This window comes from Camelus dromedarius, chromosome 21 (assembly GCF_036321535.1).
Source record: "Camelus dromedarius isolate mCamDro1 chromosome 21, mCamDro1.pat, whole genome shotgun sequence".
Classification (NCBI taxonomy): domain Eukaryota; kingdom Metazoa; phylum Chordata; class Mammalia; order Artiodactyla; family Camelidae; genus Camelus; species Camelus dromedarius.
The window spans coordinates 18598972-18615329 of NC_087456.1; the positions used below are offsets into that span (position 1 = coordinate 18598972).

Here is a 16358-nt window from a genome sequence, read left to right on the forward strand (position 1 = left end):
GCTGTGATTTCATGTTGCATATTTATGATCTATCTTCTGTTAGAAAATGCCAGTGTTTCATGGTTCTGCAAAAGCATGAATTTCCACATAGCAAGTTTGAGAAGCTGTGTTGAGCTTTGTAGGAAGACTTTTATTCCAGAAATGTTTTGTAAAATGGTTTGATAAATAATTTTTTAAAGTAATGACAAAAGATGGAGACCCCAAGTTAGAGGAACATTGAGAAACACCACTATTAATTTCAAAAATCTTAACTATAAGAGATATTCAGCATGAATAACTACCAACAGCAAATCACTGTAGGGGGGAGCTTCACAGCAGAAATCATTCAGTACAAGACTCAGTCCTCACATACTGTCGGCTCTCCCATCTCTGGGATGCAAAGGGCTGGCTGTACCACTCCATTTCATTAAAGGGACTTGAGGCTTTGTGGATTTGGGTGTCTTCGAGGGTATTAGAACCATTCCCCCATGGATACTGAGGGATTGCTGTAATTTTTTGTTTTGTTGTTTACACTTATATCATTAAGTCTCCACTTAAAATAGGCATCATCTATATTGTCTGCATAGCCTTGGCAGGACTGGGAGGCAGAAGGACTCTCGATGAGGCTTGCTGACCTTGAATTAAACGCCTGTCTTCCACAGGCAGCCTGCCCAGTTTTGAAAGAGTGAGCCTTCCAGGCATGTTCTCTAATAATAGAGCTAGGAAGCCCTAACAGGAACAGAAACATTTGGAGAGCATCTCTCGCTCTGACCAACTCTCCATGGAAGGTTTACCCTCTTCTTTTCAGCATCCATTCAGAGAAAAAGTCGCACCAAAGAAAAATATCTAATTTCCTTCATAACAAATTCTAAAACTTTCTTCAGTAATATGCTGCTATTCATATATGAAGAGGTAGCCAGCCAGAATACATATAATTAGAGGGGTTTTTTTTTTCTGTTCTTGATGTTTGTTTGTTTATAGCCTGTTTTCCACATTTTTTCTTTATATTTTCCACATATTTTTGAAGTTAGCTATCTGGAATTAGGAATGCAGTCTGCAATTTGAAAAGTAACCTCTTTACAGCTTTTTGATTGGGATAAGAGTTCAAGAACTAATTGGACCATCTTTTGTATTATTAGAAAATGTTTTAGGGTAGCTAGTATTTTTTTCACTTGAGGGTTGGTGTCTGTATATTTTATTTCACTCTTACTGAAGTTTATATTGGACCATTTCTTAGAAGAATAGGGAAGTGGGAACTTTTTTCTTTATGAATTTCTTGGTTTTCACTCTGCTAACAGAGAAAACTTTGTTATAATGCCAAATTCCTTTTTTTTTTTTTTAAGGAACAAAGTATCTGTTGTATCTGAAGGAAAATTTATCCTTGGGCATTTCGTGTCCAGTTTTTGTTTAGGTTTGCCAACTGTGAAATTATATACTCTTTTGCCATTTGGTACAAGTTGGTAGATCTTTTTTTCTATCTGTATAAATTTACTTATTCTAGGCATTTCATATAAACAAAATCATACCATATATGGTGTTTTGTGATTGACTTATTTCACCTAGTGTAACGTTTTCAGAGTTCATTCCTGTTGCTGCATGCATCAGTTCCTTTTTGTTGATACATGAAGTATACTTTTATGCATAATCAGTTTTATCAGCCCATTTATAATAAGTTACCCTTTATCATTAATTTTAAATACCACTTTTATTGTACACCAGATTCTTAATATACAAGGGTCTGCTCCTGGAATAGTACCATACTGTTACAATGAGTATTTTGATATCTAGATGAGAAAATCCCATGTTCTTTCTAAAATATTTCTTGTTTATTATTTAATTTTTCTTCCAGAAACATTTTAAGGGGGAAAAAACCTACTTTATTCATTTAAGCTTCTTCCAGCAATGTATGAAAAAGTGCATTTTCCCAGTTCTGGGAGAAACCAGGGGTCTGGAGCCAAAGTTAAGGCTTGAATAAACCTAGAAAAATTAAAGACAGATAATCTGGTCTCTAATCTGGGAGAACTCTAGTAGGTTTGTAACACTGATCAGTGTTACCTAAGTGTTTAATCAGCTGTTAACTCTTTTACCTTCTTCTAGGTATAACCTTCTTCACTCCACCGTAACCCCTTTCACAGTCATCTCACATAATTTCACATCATACCACCTTTTCCTCTTCCTGGCATTTCCTTTGCATTCCACCCCCAACCCCCACCTCATTTAATTCCCTCAAATTTTCTGTCTGGAGAAATCTCATTTGTTCCTAAAAATGAAGTTCAGATCTTTATTACCTTTTCTGAGAAGTTTTTCTTCATGCCAACGGTAAGAAGATTATTCTAACCTTTGTGCCTCATATTATTTATTCCTATATTATCATTATCAGACTTTGAGCTGAACAGGACATTATGTCAAATGTTTCTGAAAAAGAATAAAATACCCCTGTCTTCAGAGAATGAAAGGGAACACTTAAGACAGAAGAAAAACAGATACAAAAGCAGACATTACAGGTGATTTTTTTTTAAGTCACTAACAGGAGAGCTTTTATACCAATTTTTTTCCCACCCTAACTGGGTTTAGATTTTATGGCTTATGCTCTAATCCTCAGATGAGGTGCTCATACACAAAGTGAGACATTCGTTTTAACCCAGGGAGGCATCCACATAGGATGTGGCACAAGCAGAGGCATGGAGGTGGGACTAAGTGGGCTGTTGTCGTGGGAGTTTCAGAGCTACAGGGAAAAATACCATGAAACGGGATTAGAAAGGCCTGAGTGTTCAGGGAAGGATCTGGGAAGTAGCCTGCTGTAAGGTGGAGTTGAGTCGTAAAGGAACAAATATTCTGAATCTTCTTCTTTTTTTTCCCCGTAGTACTGGATGAACGAATACACCTCATCCATTGGAATTGGAGTTTTTCATTCAGGAATTGAAGTATATGGCAGAGGTACGCGTACACATGGTCTAAATATACTTTCTGAAGAAATTTTTCCTTTAAAAGAGTTACAAAACCATGACTATAACTCTCTTTTTTTTAAAGCACTTCCATACTTTATGGTAGAAAGTAGAAGAAAATCTCCCCATATTTGCTTATACTGTATTTTGGGAAAATGCCCCAAACTGAATGTATTTGGGGATAAAATACTCTTAAGTACACAAGTGAACATTGATTTACTTACCTTACATTCTAAATATTATGTCTTAAAAAATATTTTCCTTTTGAGATTGTTATACCATGACAGTTTTGCTTTAATATATATTGGAGTTCCTAAGAAACCTTATACTTTGAAAAATAATATAATAAAAACAATTATTTTTGTTGGAAAAGTGGTGCTAAAGTGTCAAATGTGAAATACCAATTTCCTGAGGGAATTTCAGTAATAAATTTGCTTTTGTAGACCTACAAGTGCCTTTGATTACATCTAGCTTTTTGCTCAAGAGTAATGGCTTTTGTCATTAACTCAGCCCTTTTTATGCTTTATTACCCTTTATTATGATAAACATGACTGGAGCCACTCAAACCAAGCAGCTCTGTTTCAACAACTTTTTCCTTTGTTCTAATTTCCTGTCTTGGTGCAAGGTAACCTGATCGAGTTGTAAGTGTTAATGGTCTGCGCAAGACACATCACATTGCTGATTTCATCAAGGTTGACATGGTACACAGTTTGAATCATAACTCTCCCTATAGCAGAAATGCCTTTATTTGCTTCACCTAGGCAGTCTTTGTGACCTCCTAGAATATGTTATTGCAGTTTACTCCTGGTTACCCCTGAAGACTTCTACCTGCCTTGGCTAATACAAAGAAAAGGCTCATTTACTTAAATGTGTCAGTGTGGTGTTTGTACTGTTCCTTTTTTATGCCAGATTAGCTGCTTCTAGGTGCAATGTACCATATTAAATGTGGCTGTAAAGATCTGCCATTTAAGGTCCATTTTACTTGAAAGGCTGCATCTACCAAATAATCCCAAAAAGCAGTGAGGCTCCTGCTGAAAATTTCAGTGATTGGAGTATTACTGTCGGTGAAATCGTAGTGTGTGTGTTTGCTCCCTGTTTCACTTGGCTTTGCCAAGGCTGAGTGTATATTTCATTTTAGCTGAATTTATATGGTGTGTTACAGTTTTTTAAAGTGCCATCAAGTTTTGAACCAGATGGCCGTGCTGCTCTGAGCTAAAACTCAGCATGGGGCATTTTTCTCCAGTTTTCAGATGAGGAAACTGAAACTTGAATGTCACACTGCTAATAATTAACAAAACTAGGACTTGAACCCAAGTATTCTTATATACTAGTCCATTGTTCTTTTATCTGCCTAATCACTGCTCTCATTCATAAAATAACCTAGGAACAATTAAAAACGTGGTTCAAAACAGCAAAGCTAGGGCCAGATACGTTCCTAAAAGTGAATTATTGCTTCTTGAATAGAAGAAAAATGAGTCTACTACAACTTTTCTTACTATAATTGAGAAAGTTAAAAATCTAAATCTTTCCATGTCTAACCTTATCTACAATGTTTTATAAAAATTCTATTAAATTTTTATTGTATATTTCAGAATTAAATGCTGCATACTTTCTTCTACATTATTGCTTTTTTTTCTGAAAGGTCTGAACCAAAAGTAAACTTAGAATTGCCTTATTCTTAACCATGCTTTGTTCTAAGACCTTGTAAGATTATATTTAATAAATTTTAAGTGATGAGATTAACTTAAGCATATGTCTGGAATTCTTTAAGTAAGTCAGCAAGATTTGCCATTTAAATATCTACCTATCTCAGAATTGTCGGAGATTTTAGTTCTTTCCTGGTTTGAAACCGTTCTCCATTTTTGTTCTAGATGAGAGTTTGTGTCTGATGACCAGGATGTGCATTCACTGTAGGGCAAGTAGCTCTCGTCTAGCTTTAGAGACGTGCTGTGGAGTCTGTGAGTGGGTGTACGTGTTAATTTTGCAGCTTATTTTTTCTTGAATGAGGGGAATTGAAGTTAGCTTTTCGGGTTTGTTAATGTTTCACTCCTACTCAAAGTTAAGCCAAGTCTTCATCCCAGGAACCATGAAAACTCATTGTTATTAGACAGTTTTTCCAGTAAAGTGCAAGTCTGAAATTTGATTACTTTAATTTAGAAAGTGTCAGAACACTGAACTGACCACCTACTTAGTTTGGTGTGATAGATAAGCACAGAGACTTTATTCACTTTTTAGTGTTAGTCACTCTCCTCCAGACAACATAAATATAGAAGTCAGGAGTACCTTTGAGCATCTTTTGTTATTAGAGTTTCAGGTCTTTTGCGTCAACTGTTCTGTACAAGTAATAGCTAAATGAGTTGTTTGTAAAAGCATTAATAAACTGAAAAATATTAGATGGTATCATTATCTTCATCATTTCTTAAAGCTGATTCAGCATTCTGGTTAAATTTTATGTGATAAATACTAAAAATCATGAGTTTTCTCTTTTCAGAATTTGCTTATGGTGGCCATCCTTACCCCTTTTCTGGAATATTTGAAATTTCCCCAGGAAATGCTTCTGAACTAGGAGAAACATTTAAATTTAAGTAAGTAGGGAGGATAATTTTTATTACACTGTCTTAGGTGCCAAAGCTTGGTTTCAGGCATACAGAATTCATTCTATAGATTAGTATCTAGGAAGTTAAAATGTTTCTTTAACATTGTTTTAGTTGCTGACACTTTAAAATCAAATCTATCTAAATTGTGTAAAGATGGTAATCAGCCAGATAAAGTGCCTGAAATAAGCTAGTCTGTTGCTCTTACTCAGGACAAAGTTACTCTATTTTTAAAATGCTTTTTACCTTGGTGTAAGATTCTGCTTTAGAAAAACATTCCTATATAATGATTGCTTCCCCTCGAGCTCCTATTTGGGGAGAGATAGAGGAAGGATTTATTGTGACCTACCTAACACTTAAAAATCTCTTCATTTTCCCAATTAAAAGGACACTGTTATAAACTTGAAATTACTAAACTAAAATAATTTGAACAGATTAGCCAAGAAACTGTTGTTAAGGTGCATTTATTACATGCATTGCTAAACCTAAAACGTGCAGATATGAGTGTACTCTAGGGCCTTATGAGTAGTAAACAGCACTGAAAACCTGAATGCTGATGATTAAATTTCCATTCCTTAGTTAAGCTTTGTATTTAAAGTGGCACTTAGAATCTTAGTTTCAAGGAGCTTTAAAGAAACCTCTGAGCCTATAATAGTTAACTTGCCAAGTGAAAAATAGTAAAATGTGGTTATAACATTGAAATTCAGTATAGGTCTGTATATTTTTATCACTAGTAGGTTAATGGTTCTCTTAGCCTATAGCTAATCTAAGTGCTATAATGCCACCGAGTCTTTTCCTTAGGACTCCTTTTTGTCAAGACTACTAGATAAAATGGTTTTCTAAGTATTTTCCGCTTTCTTGTATCTGACTAAAACTCTACTTTCTGTTGAATAATATCTATTGCATTTCCAGGCTAGTAGTTCTGGAGAGTTTTTTGTTTGTTTGCTTTTTGTTTTGTTTTGTTTTGTTTTTGACTTGTTTCTTGGTTTGATGTATTTTTTTATTTTGGTTTTATAATGCTTAAAAAAAAATTAGTCATTTGACAGTTCATCTCACTGCAACACAGTGGCAGATAACTTAAGAGATTATTTCTGAGTGAGAATATGACCAGCCATTTGATGGCAAGTGTAATTAAGCAAGAATGTTTGCAGCATGGATCTGGTTCTCTGATAATGTAACTGTAAATGCAGTAGTAGTAAAAATAACTGTAGTATGACATTTTAATATAATGATACTATTTAATAAAGAAGATGGCTTATTTTTCATTTGTATTATTAAGTAATGTGTTTAAGAGTTCGTCGCTCTTAAAAAGTATAAGCTAAAATAATTGAGATTATTAAAGTTATCTCATTTGCCTTTTAGTTTTATGACATTAATCCTACTGTGTTACACCAGTCATAATGTTCCTGGAAATAAGCAAGTACGTAAGCAAACCTGTAATACCTGTAACTCACATAGCTATGGTATTTTTTTTTCTATTTGTTCTTTAAGAGAAGCTGTTGTTTTAGGGAGCACTGACTTCCTAGAAGATGATATAGAAAAAATTGTAGAAGAACTGGGAAAAGAATACAAAGGCAATGCCTATCATTTGATGCATAAAAACTGCAATCACTTTTCTTCGGCTTTGTCAGAGGTAAATTAAATTTTATTTTAAAACTTCTTCAAGTAAATAATATTTACTAGTATACTTACTATCACACTATATTTAGTCAATTTTTTTTCTGATTATTTATGTTGTATGAAATACAGTATTTTAGGGGGTTTTTTGTATGAAAGGCCTTTCCAAAGTTGGTAACTTTAGAGTCTTTACAGTTTTAAATTGTAATTATGTTCATGACTTTCAGTGGGTAGAGAGACTGAGGACGAACAATTGCCTCTTATTCTAACTCATTTTATTATGACCTTATACTTTCACTTTTAAAGATGAATGCCTAAGTGACTTGTTAGCCACTAAGATGTCTCTTTTTCTAAATTTCAGTTGCCAACTTGAAATTTTTTCTGGCTCTTACTTATTAATGAGTAATTCATTTCTCCTATCTTGAAATTTTACTCTGCCAATTTATCACACAGGCACTTACTTGCCTTCCCAATTCTTGACTCCCAAGCAGAAGACCAAAACTAATCCAAATTAAAGGACCTTAAAAAAGAAAATGGAGGGAAGAAGGCAAAAGATTATAAAATAAAGCCTAGAGAATTAAACAGCAGTTGAAACAGCTTCCCGGCTCTCTGATCCTAGCAGGTGGTTGCAGTGGGCACACCAGGCACCACAGGCACTAGGTGGTTGCAGTGGGCACACCAGGCACCACAGGCACTGCGCAGTGTGTGAAGGAGAGATGAGCTGCTCTTTCAGCGGCCCCTCGCAGCGATGCTTGGCTGCCTGGCCCTTGTCACTTTACCGCGGCTCCCACAGCACAGCTTTCAAACAGGACGACGGCACACTGTCACTGTGCTTCTCAAATTATGCTTTGAGGACCAGCTGCTTCAGCATCACAGAGGAGTTTGTAAGATACATATTATCTCTACCCCACCATAGATGTGCTGAGTCAGAACCTTCATTTTAACAGGATCCCCGGGTGATTGACATGAGTGTGAAAGTTAGAGGAGCCCCCACGAGTCTAGCAGATGCAGTTGGTACCACAGAGGCGATCAAGTCAGTGTTCAGGGAAGAGGGAAGGTGCGTCTAAGCTTTCTTGACCCTAGATGTTATATCTGTAGGGAGTGCATTCAAAGGTCCATAGAATGTTAAAATTAGCAGAGATTTTAGACAACATCTAATCCAGTCTCCTCATTTTACAGTCTAGGAAACAGGCCTTGATTGGGGAAATGACTTACCAAGGTTGTTACGGAGAACCCAGATGAGACACAGACTCCTGAGCTCAGTGCTCGTTGTGCGCCATCATTACTTCCCCTGGTTCCGATTTATTCTCTCTCAAATAATTAATAGCTTTCTTGAGCATCTATAACACCACCTCAGCCCTGGTCTAACCGTAAAACCATGTTACAGTTGAGGGCCCAGAAAACAACTCTAGGTGTCCCTGGAGCCGTCTTTTTAGGTCACAGTTTTCATGCTTTCACTCGTGTGAGTGCTGAATTGTTAAAGAAACAGACTCAAATTAGGTGACTTAGCCAAGGCGAGCCAGCTTGTCAGTGACAGAACTAAGACTAGAACTCTGGATAGTAAAGGAAGTAAGGGACTGTTTTTACTAAACCCCATATAATCAACTCAAACACATTTAATGTTAGACATGCTTGAAAAGTTAATAAATCTAATGTACTTTCACATCTTTGATGACATAGTTTCTGTGTGTGTCATGTAACCAGTTGCAGATACACAAAATCATAGATTACTTATAATTGATTGCTGGTATATGTAATCTGTTATTCAACATTTTTCCAAAAACTCTAAGAATTATCAACATTTAACATTACAGATATTGGTTCAGATGCTTCTCTACAGCAGGGATTAGCAAACCACTATAACCTGCACACCGACACCAGCCTACCACCTCGTTTTTTTACAGCCTGCAAGCTAAAGATGGTTTCTCCATTTTTAAAGGTTGGGTAAAGGCCAAAAGAAGAATATGTGGTGACATTTATAAATTATATTAAATTCACATTTTCATTGTGTATAAAATTTGGTTGGGACACACCCACACTCTTTTTTTTTTTTAAACCTGTCACCTTTACTGTTTTCAGGCTGTAGCAGCAGAATTGAGTAGTTGTGATAGAAACCACAGGGTCTGCAAAGCCTAAAATATCTGTTTGGCCCTTACTAGATAGTTTGTCAGCCCCTACTCTACATGTTAGATGCATTTGAATCTGGTTCAGATTGGCTTAGACATTGAGGAAGTGTTCTGTCTCACAAAACAAGAAGTCCAGGATAAAGCAGGCTCCATGTCAGTGTGGTCAGTGTCTCAACAGTGTGTGTCACCAGTGACCTAAGGCCTTTTCATCTCTCTGAGCTGCCATCCTTAGGCTGTTGAGCTGGCTCTGCCCTTAGGTCAGGCTAGCTCTCTTTATGGTTTTGAGATAGTTGCAACAAATTTAGGCACCATGTCCAGATACAGCACCACCCAGAGAAAGAAGAAAACTGTCTCTCCCTTCTCTCTGAGGAACAGTGAGACTTTTTCTAGAACCTCCCACCCTTTCCAAAGCAGGTCACGTTTCATGGCCAGAATGGGTCAAATGCCTATTTCTAAACCAGTCACTAGCAAGAAGAATGGCATTGCCGTTACTAATACTACTGGTCGAAATGCCTTTTGTAAATTAATATTTTCAGTGGAAAATTCGAAACCTGAAAAAAAGTAGAGCAACTAATATAATGAGTTGCTGTATACCTATCACTTAGCTTCAAAATTATCAATCCATGGGTAATTTTGTTTCATCTGTAAGTACCAACTTGGAAATAATACTCTCATCCCTGGATTATTTTGAAATAAATCCCAGATATTTTATAATTCTTTCAATTATAAATGTTTTACTTTGTAGCTCTAAAGATAAGGATTCTTTGTAACATAACTACAATATGTTATCACACCTTAAAAAATTAACATTCATTCCTTAATATTATTCAAATATACAATGTGGTAATTTCCCCAACAGTCATAGTTTTTTAACAGTTTGTTTGAATCGGATCTAAATAAAGGCCATACTGCTTGTTACCCTGAGGTTCAGTCCACATAGGAGAGGTAGGATGGATCCTTGAGTCTCTTCCTTTGCTTAACAGTCTTCAAAAAATGAATTGGTTCCTGTGCTATGCAGAAAAAAGTTAACATAGCCGGCTTCAGATTGCTGTCCTCAGGAAGCAGGGTTGGTCTTTGGCCGGCATCTGGGAACTTGGATTTCAGGAGGGCTCCCACGGTTCCCAGAACTGAGTGGCTCATGATTCCTTACCTATTTGTTTAAGCAATTTGGTTTATGCTGAGCATCTGCTTTTTCTCTGGGAATCTGGAATTTTGGTACTTTCTAGACTGAGGATGCCTTTGTGACCAGTCCCCAACAAAAGCCTTGGGCACTGGGTCTATATTGAGTCTCCCTGGTAGACAGCACATCACATGTGTGATCACAGCCCATTGCCAGGGGAATTATGGGACCCATTTGGGAGAGGTCACTTGAAAGCTTACTGCCTGGTTTCCTCCAGACTTTGGCCCCTGTGCCTTTTTTTTTTTTGCCTTCACTGATTTTGCTTTATATCTTCTGCTGTAATAGGTCATAGCCTTGAGTTTGACTATGTGCTGAATCCCATGTGTCCCAGCAAATTATCATACCTGGGTCTTGTGGACCCCCAATACAGTCAGCATCAGAAGTGGGGTTCACTGGAATGACCCTGATTCACGGAGCTGTGACTGCTGGACTGTGAGGGAAGAAAGGATGAAGCAGGGGGGTCTGGCAAACCTTTTGCTCCTGGGTGGCTTTGGAGTCATCTGTGATGTGAAATAGCAGTTGAGCTGCTGTCTGCTGTGAGAGGTGAAAGGTACCTGCCGAATTAGAAGATGACAGGTCAGCTCCAGGAGAGCCAAACGTGGGGACAGCAGCGCAGCCAGTGGGTTCCCTAGGCTTTGTTCTCCCCTCCGGGTGGGAAGGGGAGAGGCCCCGGGGTGAGCCAGAAGTGCTGCACGTTTGTGTTGCTGTCTTGTCCAAGTGAGAAGAAGGGTGAGGAAATCAGTTACAGAGCCGGGGCAGAGGGAACGTGGAGAACGGGGACACTCCAGTCTTTTTTCACCCCCACTATGATCTCCCCAGGGAGCTGTAGTATTAAACCTGTAAATGCTGAATTTATTGCTAGGAGTTTGAGTAAATTTGCAATGAGGAAAGAAGGAAGGGTTTTGTGTGTGTTTTTTTTTAATGGCTTTTATTTTGTGGTTATTGCATCTATGGATATATGATAGAAATTGATATAAAATGTTTTTTATGCTTATAATTTCATAAATCATGCAGGGATTGTCTCAGTCAGGAAATGCTGCAAAGAAAAAGTGGTAGTGGGACAACTACCTTGCTTTTTTCTGCCATCGGGTGGATGAAATTTAAGTTTTTTGATTATTAAAAGAAAATAAGACTCAAAAAAAAGTCTCCATAAGTGATTGTTTTTACTATGATTTTGCGCATTGCAGCCTCTGGAAAAAGGGGGACAACATAAAAAGAGAGAGTCTCCAGATGGAAATACACTTCTAAAGTTTTAAAAGGCAGTTTTAGTTGCTAATGAGCTGTTGTAAAAATCTGATGTCTGACACATAGAAGCTGATGATTTTTCAGCCTGATTTGTGTATTTTTGAGTGGATCTTAGAAAGGGCTTAGGAAACCCTTGCTTATTGCTTGAACTCAGAAACTTGGCTCTCTGGCCCTGTAGCATCTCGGCTTTATTTGCTGCCAAAGAAGAGCCCTTGGCTCTTTTTGAAATCCTCAATTCACGCCCATAATTGCCTAGACTTGACTCTTAAGCTAAAACCTAACAGTCTGCTACACACTGCACTGTGTCAGCCTCAGCACGAGCTGGGCTAACCTGAAAACGTATAGGCCAGGGAACAGAACTTCTGCTTGGGCACCGTTGCAGATTTAGGACACCCACCTCTGGAGCCCTAAACTACCCAGCCATCATGAAGCGGTGTCCTTGCGGGTGTCCACAGGGAAGGACTCCTTGCTTCATTGGGATCATCTGAAATTGAGCTGCTGATCAGCTCTGTGTGTCTCGTACAGAGACTGATTACCTTCCTAACTTGATGGTTATTGCCAAAAGCTGCAAGTTGGAGGAAAGCCCACCACCAGGACTATAACCCTGCCACCAACTCCTGACAGAACCTACCCTCAGCCCCCTCTCAGGGGTGGTGCACCGCAAGTCACTTAGCGACTTTCTGGAGTAGTTGCAGTTTGCAGCAGTGGACTGGTAGCCTAGCTGTCCTGCCGTCCCCCCTGTCTCCGGTGCACACACCTTCCTAAGGTAGTGTGGTTACGACATGCAGCTCTCCATCCCCAGGATCAGGAGGAGATGTTCTAGGCCGTTCACTAGATAAATGATTAGGATGAAAGGAGTGAGTGGCTATATAAACCCATTTTGAAATTTTCTGAAGATTCAGAATTTGATCCAATTCCCAATATGATGTGTATCTGGTTAAATTACATAAAAATATTTTCCTGTCAAAACTCTTTTGTCCCTCTTTTATACTTTTCTTCCAGACAAAAGGTCTGGATGAGAGTAGGGGATAATTTTTTAAACGTAAGCTTATGGTTGCTAAATGGGGCACACTGATTTTGTAGCAACAAAACAAAACAAAACCCTGGCACCTGGGGAGGAGATTAGGCACAGGTAAGTCATTAATACTCTTTGTTTCCCATACTGCCTTTTTCCAAAAGAAAAACTGTACGTGCTGCCTCCTCAGCTGCTGCAAAAGCACCTTGAATTCACACAGGCCACTGAGCCTGTGATGACAGTGACAGTCCTGGCTGCGAGACAGCAGAGGTGGCCCAGCTCCTGCACGTCCCACACCAAACATGCCTGGGTGTTCTCCACACTCACGAGGCTGAGAACCTCATGTCACAGACAGACAGAACCGTCTGGAACCGACTGCCTCCAGGCAGTCCCTCTGAATCCAAGAGTCAACTCAGTTTTCAGACTAGATGAGAAAGCCTAGAGCAGAGGCTCCATCTGAATCCACTCAGGCTGCTCTCACAAGATACGACTGAGTGGCTTGTAAACAATAAAAACTTTTTCTCACAGTCTGGAGGCTGGGAAGTCTCAGATCAAGACACTGACAGACTTCAGTGCCTGGGCAGGGTCTGCCTCCTAGTTTATAAGCCATCTTCTCGCTGTGTCCTCCCATGTGGAAGGGGTAGGGGAGCCCCCAGATCTCTTTTATAAGGGCTCTAATCCCACTCGTGACCTAATTCCCTTCTAAAGGCCCCACCTCCAAATACCATCACATTGAGGATTAGGATTTCGACATAGGAATTGGGGGGGGGGGGCACAAATATTCTGTAGCCGGCCCACAGTGCTCACCCATGGCGGGAAAGCACCCTGGAGGCCTTTTAAACCTGTGCTGCCTGATTGATGTTTGCCCTCTGGAGGGTGCCCTCTGTGTTGTACCCTGACTGTCGTGACACTGCCTCAGCCCCAAAAATCTTCCAGGTCAACTTCAGCTTACTGGCCAGAGTTGTGCTGTGCCTAAATTGGTGTCTCAGATCAGATAAAGAAGGTTCATACCAAAACTTGAGGAGGCCACCAGGGTTTCTAAAATAAACCTTTATGGCTAATTGGGTTTGTTTTAACTGGCTAAGTCCAGGACCCCTGAAGGATATAACTGAGAGCAGTACTTCCGGTTCGTCTCACTGCTATATGGGGTCCCTTTATAATTTTTGCTGTAATGACAGCTTGGCTAAGGGGATGGACTGTGCAAAAAAAAAAAAAAAAAAGTTAAGAAAGCAGGCTGGAGACTGCTATCCTTAAAAAGGCCTGTGTGCAAAGTTCCCCTTGGCTGCATCTGAGAACTTGATTTTCTGGAAAGTTCCCACCATTCCCAAAACAAGTAAGTGTGGCTCACTGTGCCTGAACCATTTGTACAACAGTGTGATTTATACTAAACCTGTCTTTGGTTCTGGGAATCTCCAGTTTCCGTACATGCTAGGAGAGGGTTCCCTCCGTGACTGGGCCCAACTGAAAACCGTAGGAACTGGTTTTCAGTTGGGCCTGAGCAAACTCTTCACGTGTGTTGTCACAGCTCCTTATGGGGGGAATTAAGTGAGTCCCATGTGACTCCACTGGGAGAGGACCTTTGAAAGCTCGTGCCTGATTTCCTCTGGGCTTCACCCCGGGTGCCTTTTCCCCAGCTGATTTTGTTTTGTGTCTTTTCACTGTAATAAATCATAGCTGTGAATACAGCTATATGCCAAGTCCTGTGAGCTCTCATAGCGAATCATCTAACCTGCAAGTGGTCTCAGGAACTCACAGTGCAGTTCCCTAGCGTTCTCCAAAGGTAACACATTTTTTTAAGTTTATATAATTATGGATTCCCCCCTCCTCCCCAGATTTAAAAATATTTGATATATTTCAGCTCAGCATTCCCCCAGATCTAGTTCACACACACAGTCTTCAGGTATTTTTAAGTCGTGTCTACCTCTGTGCTTCCAGGCCAGGTAATCAGAAACGATGGAAACATGTCACCTTCCCTCCAGTGAGACCATCCCACTAGCACTGTAGTTAAGACAGAGACATAGTTTTTAAATGTAGCCATTAAGTCAGAGGGCTGAAGCTTTAGGGAGAAAGGTTACATTGCTTGATTATAGGTGCTGACTTATTTACATTTTAGCTAATTTTTGGACATAAGATACTTTGAAACCAGCTAAGCTAAGATGCTTGGTACTTCCAGATGATGATTATAATCTTTGACATGATTGGAGGCAAAAACACCACAGGGACAGTAAAGCGTGGACTCAGCTAAGCCCAGTTTTGATGGCAGAAGGGAGAGAAGGTAATGAAAGAGTCAAGTTAGCATTTAGCATTATAGAAGACCCAGTTCTTACTTTTGAAATGGAAGAAAGAAAAAAAAAAAAGAAGGGCTCAGGAGTCCAAAGACCAGGATAAGGATGAGAAGTGGGCAGCAGCAGATGGGCAGCTGGGAGGGTTTCTCCTGACGCCACCACCCCCAGCAGAGTCCTCAGACTGAAGCTCAGCCGGGCTCCGGCGCCCTGCCCCAACCACAGCTCCCCTTCCGCTGCAGGGTCATCCCTCCAGGTCTTCATCTGGGGAGACACTTCTTTCTCAGCCAGTATGGGCTCCTTAGAAAAAGTAGGGCAAAGATGGAGGCAAAGGGGTCAAGTAGGAGGCAGGGGAAATGCAGTGGAAGATACTGGGGGGGAAGTAGAAAACAACCTGCGAAAAAGAGGATTCACAGGTAGGAAGATTACCCAAGACTGACTGCTCTGCCTGCAGCTTCTGTTACTCTGATGTCTTATATTAACAAGTCTTGTCTTCTGTGTATTCAGAGTACTCTCACATGTGCATCAAAGCAGTTGCAAAGACCAAAGAAGAAAGGAGCCAAATGGAAATAGCTTGATATCACAGATACAGAAAGTAAGCAACTTAGCAAGGTTCTTCAGAAAGGAAGGAACGGAGCTGACAGTAGGGAGGACCCCAGGCTTTCGTGTTAGGGAGCTGCTTGTTGTCAAAGGCCTGCAGTTACAGCGCCGAAGGCTAACGAGCAGTGGCTTTCTGGAACATCAGCCTCCCCCCCAACCCTCTGCTCCTTGGCAGTGGACCAGATAACCTCAACCCCTCGCCTAATACAACACTCTTTCTCTGTAGATTCTTTGTGGGAAAGAGATTCCTCGCTGGATCAATAGACTTGCCTACTTCAGCTCCTGTATACCCTTTCTACAGAGTTGCCTCCCAAAGGAGTGGCTCACTCCCGCAGCCCTGCAGTCCAGCGTCACCCAAGAGCTCCAGGATGAACTGGAGGAAGCGGAGGACGCTGCCGCATCCGCGTCCACGGCCAGCACCGCAGCCGGCTCCAGGCCCGGGCGCCACACTAAACTGTAGATGTGTCCAAAGTCCCACATTCAGAACTGTCTCTGGCAGCTGAATGCCACTAGAGAAAAGTAAAAGAGTAAGCGTCCTTTGGATATTTTGTATGCAAAGATGGCTCTCCCCCAAATCCCAGTTTTTCAGCTCAGGATTATATTTGTAATCAAAAAAAAAAATCACTTGGCGCAGGAGGGAGAACTTTGTATGAAGCTGCCCTCTTTTTTTTACCTACTTGTAAATTGGGGTTTACTTCTTCAGTTTTATACAAGCTCTGTTAAGTTATGTTTACAGTATTTTGTATCGCTGTTTACAAATCTTGCATGGACTCCT

General features: G+C 39.9%; 1 protein-coding gene across 4 annotated transcripts in view; it reads left to right on the plus strand.

The window, feature by feature from the left end:
- Positions 1-16128, plus strand: part of DESI2 (desumoylating isopeptidase 2) — a 32806-nt gene extending 16678 nt beyond the window's left edge. For 3 of the 4 annotated variants that reach the window (XM_064477249.1, XM_064477246.1, XM_064477247.1), the window contains 4 exons: positions 2844-2916; positions 5416-5509; positions 7010-7151; positions 15810-16128. In XM_064477249.1, the coding sequence (XP_064333319.1) occupies positions 2844-2916; positions 5416-5509; positions 7010-7151; positions 15810-16043 (543 nt within the window). In that variant the 3' untranslated portion in view covers positions 16044-16128. The remainder of the gene's footprint in view (positions 1-2843; positions 2917-5415; positions 5510-7009; positions 7152-15809) is intronic. The other variant, XM_064477248.1, reaches the window with a different exon arrangement.
- Positions 16129-16358: the final 230 nt, after the last annotated feature.